This window comes from Eubalaena glacialis, chromosome 16 (genome assembly GCF_028564815.1).
Source record: "Eubalaena glacialis isolate mEubGla1 chromosome 16, mEubGla1.1.hap2.+ XY, whole genome shotgun sequence".
Classification (NCBI taxonomy): domain Eukaryota; kingdom Metazoa; phylum Chordata; class Mammalia; order Artiodactyla; family Balaenidae; genus Eubalaena; species Eubalaena glacialis.
Window position 1 is genome coordinate 5,500,969 of NC_083731.1, and position 16,568 is coordinate 5,517,536.

Consider the following 16,568-nt stretch of genomic DNA (forward strand, 5'->3'; position numbering starts at 1 on the left):
ATCAGACAACTCTGTGTTTGTATCAGACGTGTTGGGCCAGAGGCCCTGTCCTTTGTTGTAACGTATAACTAACTTCAATCATGTGCCCCAAAGTTGACCTAAGAAATTCTACAGAGCAGTAGGAAAGGAGAAAGGGCCATTGGTTAACGGTGGTTGTAATAGCAATTTGTCAGGTCTCCTGAATTTTCTTTTTTCTTTTTAGAGCTACTGTCAATCAATTCCATTTCTTCAATAAGACTGTGCTTTGTGTTTTATCGAGTACAGTTGACCCTTGAACAACACGGGTTTGAGCTGCTTGGGTCCACTTACACGCAGATTTTTTTTCAGTAGTAAATACTCCAGCACTGGACTATCTGCTGTTGGTTGAATCCGTGGACATGGAATAACTGCGGGTACGGAGGGCTGACTATAAATTGTACTCGGATTTTCGACTAGGTAGGGGTTGGTGCCCCTAACCCCCATGTTGTTCAAGGGTCGAATGTACTTTGAGCCCCTCAATGGGAAGTGGCTAAATAGTAAAATAAAAAATAATAAAAATCTCTCTCAAATGTACAAAAGAGGTAGTAAGAAACTTCAAATTTCCTTAGCCAAGTACAAGTGCTACAGTTTGTGTGGGTGGATGGATGGATGGAGGGAGGGAGGGAGGGAGGGATGGGCAGATGGATGGATGGATGGATGGATGGATGGGTGGATGGGTGGATGAGTGGATAAATGTATAGATGGATGGATGGACAGATGGATGGATGGATGGATGGATGGATGGGTAGATAGATGGGTGGATGGGTGGATGAGTGGATAAATGTATAGATGGATGGATGGGCAGATGGATGGATGGATGGATGGATGGGCAGGCAGAACCTCTGTCAGGAGCATAGTTGATCACTTCACAGAGGAGCTAGGCTGTGTGTTGCTAAAAGACAGTCCTGCTTCGCCAATGGCTTTTTGCATTAGTGGAGTAACCCAGTTTCCTTGTTCCTGTTGTTAAACCAGGAGATGAAGGTATTCTTTTATTGAAGCAAACATGTGGAAAATTGCTCTGGCTTCTTGGAGCATAGAACACGTCCCCTGAACAGAATTAGGTTCATGTGTAGGGCAAATTCGGACAGGGCACTTTACCGGGGTTACCACTGGTCTCTAGATGGTCAAAGCAAATAACATCATGTCCATCTAAGCTATTATGCCATCAGAGTGGTGCATTTTCTCATCTACAGTGTTATGTTCTAAACTGTCAGCAAACATTAATTCAGTCACTGGTGAAGCCCTACCACCCAGAGGTGAACTCTGCCTCAGATGGAGGTTTTCCACTTCGGTGCCGCGGTCTCCCAGTTACTGGGTCATTAGTATCACTGCGGGCGATTAGTGACAGCAGACTGAGCACGAGGCTTCTGGGATGTGTGCCCTCCCCACTGTGAACTTTTCACTCTGACCCTTCGCTCTCTAGACATTTCCACATCGCCACAAAGATATTTCAATGATGAAGACCGTCAAAAACTCGGGAGTGGGCTAGAAATTGTGTGCTAGAAATAATTCATGCAAACACATGTTTTTTCATGGCTCAGAATGTTTTTGTTAGATGTTATCACTATCTCTTGACCAGGAAGTCTCATTTTTTAAAAAAATCAGAATGCTTAAGTAAAGCTAATATAGACAATAGGGAATTATGTTTTATCTTTAGAACTCTGACATCATTCTTTTTTTTTTTTAATGTGAGTTTGGTCATTATATTGAAGTGGTCATCTGGCCCCCTATTTTTAAAACATGATTCTTCTTTCTTAGTAGGTTTCAGCCCATATTAAGGTTGACTCACGTGTATAAAGGTAAATTATGCTTTAACCATTGACTATCACATTCTCACAATTCATTCTGAATCACTGTGACAGTAAGATTAACTCCCTGAAAGCACGCTAGATGTAAAGCTTTTTTATGAAATCTTGTTGAAAATTTTTTTTGCTTAATGAGAGATTCTACCTGCATAAATCATCATAACTTGTAGCAATAAAATTTTAGACTCAGAAAGGGATGTTTTCCTGCAACAGAATTTATGAAAAATCAAGACATCAAGGTGTTGCAAGCAATATTTTGAGGGGAAAGAAAGTAAGCCACTCATAAATGATCTCGTGTGTTTAAGCATGCCTCTTGTAAAAGGAGGGGACAGGTGATTTATTACCAGGCCTGTTTGATCTTTCTCAGGAAAGTGTCAGAGCGCCCACTGAGCCTGGAAGGTATTTCTGTCACTGACATATCCCTGCTATGTGTGCACACACTTGCACACACACATTTACCGCCTGTTCTTTTCCACTCCGGTTGTATATAGTCAGTGGCTTTTCAGGGCTATCTCGTCAAAGATGACTATGGCTCTTAGCATCTTCAGTGATTGTCACTACCTTAATTTTTGTACACACTTCTTAACGGTGAAGAGGTTTAATGAGCAAGCTGTGATGGAATTTCATATGTTCTAGGGATGGTGTTTATTACCGTTCTCTCCATAGGCTGACCTCCCTCAATGTCCAAGTCTCGCATAACACGGGAGATAGGAGATATACTAACATATATTGGCACCTTTAGACTCAGGTCTTTGCAGTATCTTTGTATCTTCCCTCTTCCCAAAAGAGTGAAAGTGGCAAAGTAATATGTCATCCAATCTTTTAGTGAATACACAAACAAAAGCAGTTGACACAACTGTTTCAAGGTTGTTGCATTTCTCAAAACTCTCATTTCTCAGCTGTCAGTAGAATATCCTGTCATTGCTTGTGGTGAACATTTAACATTGAGGAAATAAAATTACACCATTTCATTCAAGAACATCCGTTTACACTGGATACTTGGTATCTTTACTCATATTTTAATATGGGAGGAGGGGCTAAACTGTGACTCTGGTTTTTTAATTCATTTTTCCAAATCGTTCTGTCTAGTGGAGAAACTAATTAATTGTGCTGTAAAGAAGTCACTGGGGCTAAGCTAGTTGTTACCTCTTAATGCCTGATTTACTGCTTTCAGATTTCAAAACACAACCAGAATGATGTGGGTTTAGTTCAGGTGATTCATCCCATTGTTCTGGAACACTGTTTCCTTGGGTGAAAAACACCCACATCCTGTAACTTCCTTTGTATTTTTCTTTCGTCAAATCGAGGCCATTTTAAGAAGAATCTATAAAACTTTTACTCTAAGATCAGGCATTCTGGGATAAAATGCCATATGTGTTGAAAGACTGCTGAACTTTTTTTGATATTACACCAAGCAAAATAGTGAGGCCCTTGGAAAATCATGGTGGTATATTCTCATTTCTTTGACTATAAATCCACAGAGAAAAGCATATAAAAAGGAAGAAGTTAGAAGAAGTGATTTTTTTCATCGTCCTTTCGGCACATTATACAGATGTTTTTGCTTCAGGAGTTGTTATTAATCAAAGAAAAGGGCATTTATTTTTGGCATTCAGGGGTTGTTGTCATTTCCATGGTTAGAATGTTTCTTCTAAGTTGGTATCTTAAAGGATAACTGTGATACCCAAGGCATTGAACTATACTGAGTTCTAGAAATGGAATTCCTGTCTCTTTAGTACATATTTTGAATGTGCATCATATATTTTGAATTTGAATTCGTGTCAGGGTGTGAAGTAGGGTAGATCTTAGCTTCCTGAGATGTATATTCACAATAAGTAGTTATATTTTTATCAGCCTTCTGGTTTTCAACTTACATATCTCAGTTAATTTTTTGTTTTTAGATACTCAAAAATTTGTTAGCCCTGCTAGAAGAAAACAGTAACCTAGTTTATGTGTCATATTTATTTTAATGTCATGGCTTTACTTTTCACGTTTCTCACTTGGTTCTGCTTCTTTTATTTCCTAAGTTTGCCAGGTAATAGGCTTCTAGTTCTTCTGGTTCTTGAGTTGAGTTTCGGGAGACTGATGTGTTGAAAGGCTGCCCTGAGAAATCAGAATTAGCAGGGCCAGCATATGACGACATGATGGACAAGAATAGTGCCAAGAAGATGATAGAGGATTTCATAAAATGCTCTTTGTTTCGTAATCAAATAAGAGCAAATTTTGTCATGTGCAGCTTATATGAACACAAAGTTTTCATTCTTACTAGAAAATTGAACTCTCTCATTTTCCTGACCCTGTATGCTTATTATCTGTGTCTCTTTGGTGGACCTCTTTGATGAAGTTGATAAAAACTATTAGCTTTGGAGTGTCCATCAACCCCCCACCCCATCCCGGCCCCATCCCAGTAAGCCACATGTAGTATAGAGACTTCCCTGGCGGTCCAGTGGTTAAGACTCCGCACTTCCAACGCAGGGGGTGCGGGTTTGATCCCTGCTCAGGGAACTAAGATCCCACATGGCGTGTCGCACGGCCAGATAAATAAATAAACAAATAAATAAATAAAATGGTATAAAATGTCCTCCATAGTATATTTTGATGTTTCATTCTTTCCATGATAACCTAAGAATATTCCTTCATAGGGATGCATTTACTCTGTAGAATTTTTTTCTGCTGCCCTCATTCCTAACCTCTTTGTGCATGGGACCCATATTTTCGGCACACATCCAGCAGTTAATTCTCCATCTGAAGTGATAGACTGAAATAAAAACAGCCAAGATCCAGGGCAGCAGCTTACGCTTCCCGGGGTGCAGAGCAGTAACAACCGAATGAAGACGCATTAAAATGCGATAGGACCTCCTCTCCGTGGGCACAGTCTAAAAAACACAGCCAGAAATATTCCTGCCCTTTTGGTCTGCTTTGCCCACTGGTTCTCCTTTATTCTACTCAGATAACCAGCACACTGCGGATAAGTTCGTGTACAAATAAATGGGAACGCACGGATGTTGGTGGAGTAGTTTTCGGATGTGATGAAGAGAACTTTTAGGCATTGTGAACTCAGGGTACCTTTTTGCTGAGCAATGAGCTCCACCCACTTAAAATCAGGCCCTGGGGGAACAATCTAGTGATTTCAGTACACTCACTACATGCAGTTAGATCCCTGAAGCAAAAGCTTTTAAAAGCAGGCTATAAAATGCCCATGTATCTTTATTAAACCTCTTTTCTAACTAGATATACTTTTCTAGTAATTTTTCATTTTATAAAGTCTATTTTTTCCCTGGGCCAAGGAAAAAAAAAAAGGCCGGGCACTAAAAGCTTAGATACAACAATGTTATTTTTTCTATCTCTAAATGATTAAATGCAGTTTCATCCATGTAGTACAGTAATACTGTGATTGCGGTGGCATTAGATGCTGCTGCTAGAGAGATGCAAAGAAAAACTAAGTAGAACGAGGTTAACCGTTTGTTTTTACTTTCTCCAAGTTAAAAATTCCCAATACATTCAAATCAACAATAAGAATAATTTCAAAACCCTCTCCTGAAATGGAAGTAGATTTTATTCCCAAGCATTAGCAATTTCTTGTTGTATTTCAAAGTCAGCCACTAAGGCTTTTAAAGCTTCTTGGTGACTGGCTATTGCAGCAGAAATCAGAATATTAAGCTTGGGGCTTTATTGTAGAATTCGCTGCCAGTAAAGAGGCGCCGTGAGGACGGAAGGCTTTCAGCTGTGCCATTTCTCAAGGTGGGGAGGTGGGGAGGCAGCCCTAGAATTAGGCCCACGCTCTGTACTCTCCATGTTAAGCAGATCGTGGGGAAGAGACATTAATTTTTACGAGGAGATCAAATATAAAGGAAGTTGAAGTTACTCTGAGTTATTTTATGATTGAACTTGCTATGAAGTTGACCTTCTGAAGTTTCTGTTGGTGCTCACATCTTAAAACAGGGTTTTCCGAAATTGAGTTATTTGTAGTGAGGTGGATGGACCTAGAGTCTGTCATACAGAGTGAAGTAAGTCAGAAAGAGAAAAACAAATACCGTATGCTAGCACATACATATGGAATCTAAAAAAAGAAAAAAATGGTTCTGAAGAACCTAGGGGCAGGACAGGAATAAAGACGCAGACATAGAGAATGGACTTGAGGACACAGGGAGGGGGAAGGGTAAGCTGGGATGAAGTGAGAGAGTGGCATGGACTTATATACACTCCCAAATGTAAAACAGATAGCTAGTGGGAAGCAGCCGCATAGCACAGGGAGATCAGCTCCGTGCTTTGTGACCACCTAGAGGGGTGGGGTAGGGAGGGTGGGAGAGAGACACAAGAGCGAGGAGATATGGGGACGTATGTATATGTATAGCTGATTCACTTTGTTATACAGCAGAAACTCACACACCATTGTAAAGCAATAATACTCCAAGAAAGATGTTAAAAAAAAGCAAAAACAAAAACCAGGGTTTTCCCTGACTGCTTACATCATACCTAACTTGGGGCAAAAATCTTTCATGGCAGAGCATCTAACCGTATTTTTTTTGGGGGGGGTGCTGCACCACTTGGCTTGCGGGGATCTTAGTTCCCCAACCAGGGATCGAACCCCAGGCCCCAACAGTGAGAGCGCCGAGTCCTAACCACTGGACCGCCAGGGAATTTCCTCTGAATTTTAAAGTTTAGCCCCCTTTTAAACAGCCGAGTATTGGGAATGCTGTTTTGATGTTAGGAATGAATTTTTCAATCTTCCAGTAGCCTTTGCAACTTCCAAGTTGACTTAAAGGGGAAAGGTGCAGAGTCCAGAATGTAGCGGAAGAACCCTCTTCACTCACAAAGTTCTGCCTCTTGGCCTGCCCTCCCCCTTCACCCCTCATCCTCCCCCATCCCAGCAGTGGCCTCGGCCTCCAAGAACTCAGCAAAGGCAGCATTTTCAGATTTCCTTCTGTGCACCTCCAGGGCTTGAGGGGTTTTTTCCTCCCCAAGGCATAAAAAAAGTTTCCTCTGTTAAAGATGCAAAGCAGTTTCATTTCACACTACACAGTTTTCTTCCTACCATGTATAGTTTGTGGATGTTAAATTATAGATTGCAGTTTAATTTGAATACTTTTGGAGTTCTTTACATTTGGGGGTTCTTCAGACATCACTTTGAGTAAACCAAAGGGAGCTCTCCACGAAGGCATTGGTATTCAGAAAAGGCACTGACCTACGAATTAAAATCAAAAGAAAAAGTCACTCAAATTATGTGCACCTCTTGCACTTCCAGACTGACAAAGTAGAAGTCATCTGTAGTTTCTGCCTCTGCAATATGCAGTTCTGAATTATATTTACCAGGGACTGTTCTCTGCCATGCCTTGTCTATCCTTTCTCGTATTCCTTTATTTTTTTCTTTTAGACCTGAACCTTTTATCTTTTTACCTCAAGGTTAAAATAAATATTCAGTAAATCTATATTCCTCCCCCCACACACCTTTTTTCTTTCTGGGTACCACCCTTCAGATCTTATTTTTATCATTTGTTAACTTAGTGTTAAACTTTTAGCAAGAAAAACTTAGTCATTGAACTTTGCATTGGGGTGCATTTATGTGTACATGAATTAGAAAACATGGAGATGCCACTTGAATTAAGTAAACTAAACCTTTGAAACTGTCAGCCAGATAAAGACATCAGCTTTCCACTGTTTTTTTTCTATATAAAAGCATATCCTACATTTTGAGAAAGATCAGATGAGAAAACTGTGAATAAGTGAAGATTATAGCACTGCTCTGAAATTGCCCAGAAAGAGTGCCTGCTTGTAGATATCCATACTGTTCTAAGCCTTTAGGAGGAAAGGATACTTTGAAATTTAGGTACATGTCTGGAAGAAACAAAAGGGAAAGAAGATGGAGAAAAAGGGGGAAAAAAAAGATGATTTTTTTTTTTAAGAGTCGCAGAAGCATGCAGAGTTTTTAGGTATTTGTTCTAATTTATCTGCCAAACATTTTCTCAACAGTCTACAAGAGGATACTATCTACTTTTCACCCTAAAAAAAAAAAACCATGATGGCAATTTTTGCCCAGTTTCCCAGGAGAAACTCAGTGTCAGCAATAGAAGAGGAGTGAGATATGATTGTGAGGCTGGACTTTAAGGAAACACTCAGATAAGCAAAGAGATATTTTTGCACACAAGAGGCAGCGATTATTATTAAGGAAAACAGAGAAAGTAAAAGTCGCTAACTCGAGAACACAAAGACAAGTCAATCCTGGCCTTGTTTTCCAGCCAAGATAATTACCCACAGCATACATATTTCCATGCATGCCTGTCCAACTTGTCTGCTGCCCCACCATTTGGAAAACAAACAGCCCATTAAAAGAATGTCTTTGGATGTATTTTTTTCAGAAAATCTGTCCCTTTTTCAGTGCTTTTAAAAGTATAGAGTTAGTTGACAAAACTTTGATAATTAAAGTAGAGAAGGATTTACCTGGCAGAATTGTTTATGAAACATTTCCATTCCCTGCCCCTTGAACTGTGGAGGAATGAAAACGTCTAACTCCCCACCTCCTTTTCTCTTCTGGAACTTGACCTGTAATTTAAATCCTGTCCCTCAGCAAGGTACCTGGCAGCCTATCTTTTTACAGCTTTAGTAACAGCGCTCTTCAGAGAACTCACCGTCCTAAAGAGATAGAACAATGGGTTGAAACAGAGTAAGGCATAGGCTGTTGGATAAAAGCAGACACTGAAAATGGTCAAATGTTCTGTCTTTCCTCCTCCTCCTTCTCGAGGTGGAAAGGGCATCAAGCTGGTGGACCTAAGCCAAGTCCTCACCTTAGGTCCTGAGCCGTCCCAGGCCCCTCATAGAGCAGTGGGCACCTGTGAGTCCCTCTGTGCATCCAGAGTTCTTCTGCACCAGGGAGCTTGGTTGAAGAGTTTGACCAAGGTCGATGTTGGTGGTAATAACACATCCGTTCTTTCGGGTCGAGTACAAAATGATGGAGGAAAACTCCAGAATTTGAAGACTTGCATTCTAGGACAACCTCTTAAGCTCAAGCAAAGCTGAGGAAAGAAAAGGGGCGTGGGAGTCTCCTCTCTAAGTGTTCATAGAACTTGGATGCTTGACAAACAGGGAGCATCAAGGTAATTGTTCTTGAGGCAGGAAATCTATAGTAGAGGAAGCAGGTGCTGTGTGATGATTACCACGTTTTGAAATTACCGTATTTACTATTCTGCTTTTAGGAGGTTTGACTCCACAATAGTCAGGTTTTTGGAAGATGCTGTCCCTTTTATCTGTAGAATCAGACAAAATTCGTTAATTATAAAGGGAGGAAAAGGCACTTAAGTACATTGGAAACCAGAGGTCATACGTGCGGCAGTGTGGACGATATCCATCTTTCTTTATTTCTTTATTTTTTTCGTTTTGCCTTTCAGCATCCCATACTTTCAGAAAACTTGTGACTAAGAGTGAATTCTTATTTTCCAAATTGTTTTCAGACATTTCATGTTCATGTAAACTTGGCTTATTGATTTCCTGATTTTTTCTTTATTTTTTTGTTTTGTCCATTTTATTTTTAATCAGCTACATCAAATGGGTCTTTGGAGGGCCTGGATAACCAGGAGGGAGGGGTGTGCCAGACAAGAGCCATGAAGATCCTCATGAAAGTTGGACAAGGTAAAGACCGTCTGCTGCTTCACGGAGCCACTGATCTGGTTGAGCCCCCAGCTAGTATGGCGCCAGCGTTGCCCACACGCGCCTTCACTCACTCTGCAGTTTAGTTTCCAAAGTAAACTTTTCTCTGCACCTTGAGCCACTGACAGATTTTCTCAAGTTGTTGCAGCCCACTTCTTTTACTGGAGATACTTCTAAAAGTTGAGGTCAGCCAGGTACAATGTCTATTGCCATGTCTGTATCCACAGATATATTTTTCCTTCTTAAAAGCAAAACACCTCTTTGGTTCACCATTAAAATATCCAGAATGCAAACTAAGTTTCTGCCATTTTGCCCATTTCTGCATCTTGACTACAGAAGACTTGTGTTCACTGAGCCTTTTCACACAGAGATGACCTCTTGTGCAGAAAGAAATATTCTTCTAATTAGAAATTGGGATAGTAGTCAGTCAACTCACTCAGTTAAATTAAAATGTCATCTGCAATGCTCTGCCTGCCAAATGCAAGAATCCCTATAGTTTCCACAGATGGCCTCACCATCTAAACCTCTGAAATAACTAGTAAAACTGTTTTGTTTTCAAAGGAAAATTATATTCTTGCATCTCACAGTACTTTGCATAAAGAATCTTATGTTCATTTCTATTTGTGCCTCTTGAGATATAGATCCAGCTCCTAAAGCTAGAGCCCATCAGATGTCTGTGCTGTAAGTAATCGCTTGTTTTTCATATAGATGCGAGTTCCGCTGGGTCAACCAGGCATAATGATCCAACAAGACGGCCAGAACTTGAAGCTGGTACAAATGGAAGAAGTTCAACAACAAGTCCTTTTGTCAAACCAAATCCAGGTATAGCAGCGTGACCCATGTGTGTCTAGGTGTGTGTGTCCCACACTGCTTGTATCACAGGGGGTAGGACAGAGTCCAAGTACTTCTGCATCAGGAGGATGAACTTGTAGCTCCCGCAGTCAGTAATCTTCGCTCTCGGTTAGTTGTTGTCAGTTACTCAACCAGAATAAAATAATTAATTCCCACAAAAGTCTTACATTCAAAAGAGTAGAATTCATCAGATGTAAGTGAAAATTATTAGCACTGCTCTTTCAGATCAAAGCTATTTTCATTGGCTGACACTTTATCGTGCTGTTTGCAAACCTAGCTTCAAGCCAGTGTTAATGTATATATAATTGTACCAGTGCTTCATCTAGTTATATCTAATCCACAGAGAGCCTGACTGATCCTCTTCTACACTTAAGATGGTAACATCTTAAAATATTGCATAATGCCACATTTTTCAGGTGGTTTCGTCAAAATTTTTTTTTCACATTTTCAGTGTAAAATAAAATATTAAACGGATTCCTGGCAGAAGTTTAGAATACTGGATAAAATTGACTACCGTTTAACTTCGTTTTTTTAGCAGTCTTTGAACAAACAGCTATGTGTTTGTTACCACGGGAATGAATTTTTTATATGGTGGTCGCTGAGCAGACGTCAGCAGTTCCGTATTAGGGATCCGCATGCCTGGTTGGTAGTCGTGCAAATTTAGCATCTGTAGCAATATTCCATCTCTTTCCAAGCTTCAAGGAGGGAAGTTGTTATTTCTAACTTTCAATGACAAGATGTGTCAAATTCTTATGACAAACTGATAAATGGATAATATAATGATGCCAGGCAATTTTTTAGTGCTTAACATTTGGGTTGGCAGTCTGTTCCGTGTGAGAGTTTCTGCTGCCTTCCAAATATATTTTAAGTGTAAATCAAATAATACAAACGAGTTACGGGTTGAACGTTTTCCCAGGCCCCATCCCTCTTTGCAAGCTCTGCAGCCAGCCGTCGGCAGGGCTTGTCTTTAAAGGCAGGCGGTTTGGAGCTTCCCATGAAGCCACCGTAGCCAGAGAGGGCACGAGAACAGCGTGGCCTGGGCAGCAAATGCTGACCTGGAGAATCGGCCACTTGCCTTCTTCCTCCTGGTGGTGGCTGCAGGCTGGCTGACCTGGGTTAAGACGTGGGGCAAGATCAAGGGCTGGCTGTCACAGTCTGTCCACGCAGCTGATGGATGATGATGTATGGAAGGGAAGCGATGAGGTCTGGGAGCAGCTTCAAAGTCCCACCTGGAGTCCCACCTCCCCAATGGCTGGCTTCTGCCATTTGCATTTAGCTATTTTTTTAAATTGAAGTATAACTGATTTACAATGCCGTGTTAGTTTCAGGGGTACGGCACAGTGATTCAGTTATATATATATACATATTCAGTTATGTATATATATATTGGATATTCAGTTATATATATACACATATATTCTTTTTCCGATTCTTTTCCCTTATAAGTTATTACAAAATATTGAGTAGAGTTCCCGGTGCTCTATGGTAGGTCCTTGTTGGTTATCTCTTTTATATATAGTAGCGTGTATCTGTTAATTCCCAACCTCCTAAATTTATCCCTGCATTTAGCTATTAAACGAGGTGCTTGGTTTGCCAGTCTAGCTGCCAGGGAAGTCTGTGGCCTGCCAGCGGCCGGCCAGCCCTGGGGAGAGCGGTGACTCTTCCGGCTGCTCTCTCCCACCCCCCTGCAGGTTCCAGCACAGACGGCAACAGCGCCGGACATTCTGGGAACAATATCCTCGGTTCCGAAGTGGCCTTATTCGCAGGGATTGCTTCAGGATGCATCATCTTCATCGTCATCATCATCACGCTGGTGGTCTTGCTGCTCAAGTACCGCAGACGGCACCGCAAGCACTCGCCGCAGCACACGGCCACGCTGTCGCTCAGCACGCTGGCCACGCCCAAGCGCGGCGGCAACAACAACGGCTCGGAGCCCAGCGACATCATCATTCCGCTGAGGACTGCGGACAGTGTCTTCTGTCCTCACTACGAGAAGGTCAGCGGGGACTACGGGCATCCCGTGTACATAGTCCAGGAGATGCCGCCGCAGAGCCCGGCGAACATTTACTACAAGGTCTGAGCCTCGGCGGTGCCTTCGCTTTCCCGGAGGAAACTTACTGTCCTGCTGCCGCCCGCGGAGGGTCCGAGGCCCCCTGTGTCTGCGACGGACTGACGCACAGCGGGGAGAGGGGACACTCCTGCTCGGGAGAGCCCTGTGGAGTCGGACAGCTTACTAGTCTGTAGCGTTTCGGCCGCGGTGACGAAGGATGCGCCCCGGCAGCTGGAAGACTCGCGCAGAAGATGCGCGTGGGGACCGCGCGCGCCCCGCCCCTCTCCTCTTTCGGGTACCACGGGCGTTCGGGCCTCCGCAGGAGCCGAGGGGAGACAGAGCGGTCGGTGGGCGGGAGCGAGAGCTGGGAGCATCCCGGGCAGGTGTCCCAGGTGCCCCAGGCCGCTGGGCCTGGAAAGGCCGTCCTCTGCCTCGGGCGTGGCCCTTCCCCCCCCCCCCCCCACCCGAGCTGCACCCCGGACTTGTCTTGTCGCACAGACTCTGGCTGCGTGAGGCTTTCGGAGAGCGCTAGCTTTTAGTCCTCACTGTTGCACACACTCCTGTCATCCAGGGCTCTGCAGGCCTTCACATGAGATTTCTTCTCACGCCACACTGCGTATCACTAATGAGACATTAACGTTTGGCGTCTCCTGCTTCATCCGTTTGCAACAGCTACCGCCGAATGGGCGATACAAGGATAGAAATTGCGTTTGCTAATAAGGAGCCTTCCAGCCAGATACTAGGCTGTCAGCCCGGGAAGATGAGGAGCTCACGGAAGGGAGGGCCGGGGGGAAAGGCCGTCTGCAAAGGCAGTTCAGCGCTGCCACCTCTGAAACAGAGTTGGGAGGGAAAACTCCAATTAGATAGCACAGCACTTTGGTTTTGCTAAGATTTTAAGAGGCAAGTAGGAGACACAACGACACACACAGTAGATTAGGGTGCATTTGAAGGAATTCACTCTTATCAAAGAGCAATGCACAGGAAAAAAAGAAAAAGAAATAGTCCCTCTATGCTGGGTGGAACAAAGGGGCATTGTTGGTAGAGGGCCAGGCTTGGAGGGATGGATGGACACCGGCAGGACTGTCGTGGTACTGGCAATAGGATGTACAGTGGTGAAGCTGTAGGAAAGTCTTCGGTCTGCTTTGGGTGATGTTTAAGGCAGACTCAGCTGCTATACTTATCACATTTTATTCAACACAGGGAGAGCATTTAGGAGATTAGCAGAGAGCCAAATCTGACCAAGAAGTTTAAAAGCCAAAGGTCACACAGGCTGTAATTCCATCATCATTGACGTTATTAAGGCATTCTCATATATAAAAGGTAGGTCAGACTCCCCAGTCCCCCCAGCGCCCCTTCCCCGCCGCTCCCCTCCCCATTGCGCCTTACGACACTTTGGTTTATGGCGGTGCTGTCCCGGCCCTCGGGGCCGAGGGGTAGGTACTGAGCGAGGCCACAGCTCGGGGCCCTGTATCAAGGTGAGGCACACATGGCAAACCTCTTAGAGTCCTGAGGACCGAAATAAATTATCATGTCGAGGGGGAGAAAGAAGGTAGGATGTATTTATAATAGGTATATAGAACACAAGGGATATAAAGTGAAAGATTTTTACTAATATATATTTTAAGATTGCACACAATCCACACCGGAAGATGGGAAATTCATTTGTAGCGATTAAGTGGTCCCAATGCTCCGTGCTTTAAAAAAAAAAAAAAAAAAAGGACAGCTACTTCTGGGAAAAACAACATCACTCCAAAAATAACAATAATGGGAGCAAACACAAAAATAACCCAGTCCTCTGAAGGCATCTTGCGTCACCGTAGATTAGGAAATGCAAGCCCCAAATACCAGGAAATCGGTGTTACTGCATCGTTTTCAACAATGACAAGATGTGCCGGCATTTATTTTCTGTGCTGTGTTTTCCCTTGCCCTATGGGCTGAAGTGTTCGCTAGAATCCACCGGGTCACATCGAGGGGGTTTCAGCTGAAAGTTCAGCCTGACCCCCTTCCTTCCTCTCTCCCCCTCCCCTCTCCCCCTCCCTTCTGGGAAAAGAAGTGAGTAAACAGGAAACCTACTTTTTATGTGCTATGCAAAATAGACATCTTTAACATAGTCCTGTTACTATGGTAACACTTTGCTTTCTGAATTGGGAGAAAAGAAAAATGTAGCAACAGCATTTTAAGGTTCTCAAACCTCCAGTGAATACCTGCAAAAATGAGTTGTCACAGAAATTCTTCTCTATTTCCTGAACCTGAAAATGATGTTGGTCCAAAGTGCGTGTGTGTATGCGTGAGTGGGTGTGTGGTATACATGTGTATATATATGTATAATATATATCTACAATATATATTATATATATCTATATCATATTTCTGTGGAAGGTTGCCATGGTGATCAGCCACAGTACATATGTAATTCTTTCCATCACCCTAACCTCTCCTGTACGTGCATTCATACAAGATTTTCTTGTAAGCCATCAAAAATTACCTTTAGGATGGGGGAGAGGGGCAAGAAGGGGAAATATGGGAAATAGTCTGATTTTAATGAAATCAAAGGTGTGTATCATCGGTTGGCTACATTTTTGGGTATATGCTAAACTGTGAAAAATCAGATGAATTGTTGAAGAGTTACCTGCAAGCAATTGACCAGTGTTCTGTGCGTCTGTTTTGTGTGTGGTGCAGAATATGACAATCTACCAACTGTCCCTTTATTTGAAGTTGGTTCAGCTTTGGAAAGTTACTGTAAATGCCTTCCTTGTATTCTCATCCCTAGTCATCTGACTTTGGAATTTGCACCATAATGTTTAAGTGAAGATGCTGTAAATAGGTTCAGATTTTACTGTATATGGATTTGGGGTGTTACAGTAGCCTTATTCACCTTTTTAATAAAAATACACATGAAAACAAGACAGAAATGGCTTTTCTTACCCAGATTGTGTACATAGAGCAATGTTGGTTTTTTATAAAGTCTAAGCAAGATGTTTTGTATAAAATCTGAATTTTGCAATGTATTTAGCTACAGCTTGTTAAACGGCAGTGTCATTCCCCTTTGCACTGTAATGAGGAAAAAAAATGGTATAAAAGGTTGCCAAATTGCTGCATATTTGTGCCGTAATTATGTACCATGAATATTTATTTAAAATTTCGTTGTCCAATTTGTAAGTAACACAGTATTATGCTTGAGTTATAAATATTTTTTCTTTTCTTTGTTTTATTTTGATAGCCTGTCATAGGTTTTTGATCTGCTTTAGTTCCACATTGCAGTTGGCCCCCCGAAAATGAAATCCGTGAAGTCACATTCCAAATCTGTTTCAAACTGAATTTGTTCTTAAAAAAATAAAATACTTTTTTCCTATGGAAAAAGCGCCTTCAAAGTATTTTCCTTCTTGTTTTCTTTTCCTTTTTCTTTCTTTTTTGTTTGTTATTTTAATTTGCCTTCTCTGTTTCTCTGTGATTACAGTTATCGAGACCCTTCTGCCCACGGGCATGTGTGTGCCCATTTTTCAAATCAGGCCGTGCACACACGTGAAGGTTAATCTTTCAACGTTGCAGCATGAGCCCACTGGTTTCCCCATAAATCTTTTGAACTCACGTTTTAGCGTAAAGTTTTATAAAATCCTCTTCATCCTGAGCATTTCGACCTGCACTGAGTGAAAGTAGCCAGGAGAAAAGGAGGGACTTTTATCCCAACGCTTAGTTCCGAGATGATGTAGTTTCCATTCAAGCAAAGCAGTATTCTGTCTACTGCTTTACTTTTCTTCACAAAATAATCCCAGGAGGAAGGAAAAAGTCAAACGTTCTTTGTAAAAATGTAACATGGGTGAAAGCGTGTGTTGTGATGCTGGATTGAGGCAAGCCAGGGGCCAGTGGTGAATTTAACCACCTTTCCATTGTTGCCTTCCTGGGGAAGGTGACCAGGTGCCCTGAGTATTTTCCCCGCTCTCGTGGTCTTCGAGGTCTTAAGATTGATCATCAGACACCCACCCTCATCTTCCTTTGAGATCTGAGGGCAGAGCTGTGGTCAAGGCAGAAGCACCTACTAGTCACCATGAAGTGCTCAGATCTCTAGCTGCATTAACTCTGGTTAATCCTTACCTTAAGGAGTGAAGTGTTTTAGGTTGGGAGGATGAGAAAGGGCCCCTGAAGTAAGGAGCCAGAGATTGTTCCAGCCCAGACTGATTTGCCCAAGATCACAGCCCCAGTAAATG

The 16,568-nt window shown here is 42.4% G+C and overlaps 1 protein-coding gene across 1 annotated transcript in view; it reads left to right on the plus strand.

The window, feature by feature from the left end:
- The window catches only part of EFNB2 (ephrin B2), a 46,884-nt gene extending 31,161 nt beyond the window's left edge, over positions 1-15,723 (plus strand). The window contains exons 3-5 of the mRNA XM_061170798.1: positions 9,351-9,443; positions 10,170-10,283; positions 12,005-15,723. Coding sequence (XP_061026781.1) covers positions 9,351-9,443; positions 10,170-10,283; positions 12,005-12,393 — 596 coding nt within the window. The 3' untranslated portion in view covers positions 12,394-15,723. The remainder of the gene's footprint in view (positions 1-9,350; positions 9,444-10,169; positions 10,284-12,004) is intronic.
- The last annotated feature ends 845 nt before the right edge of the window (positions 15,724-16,568 follow it).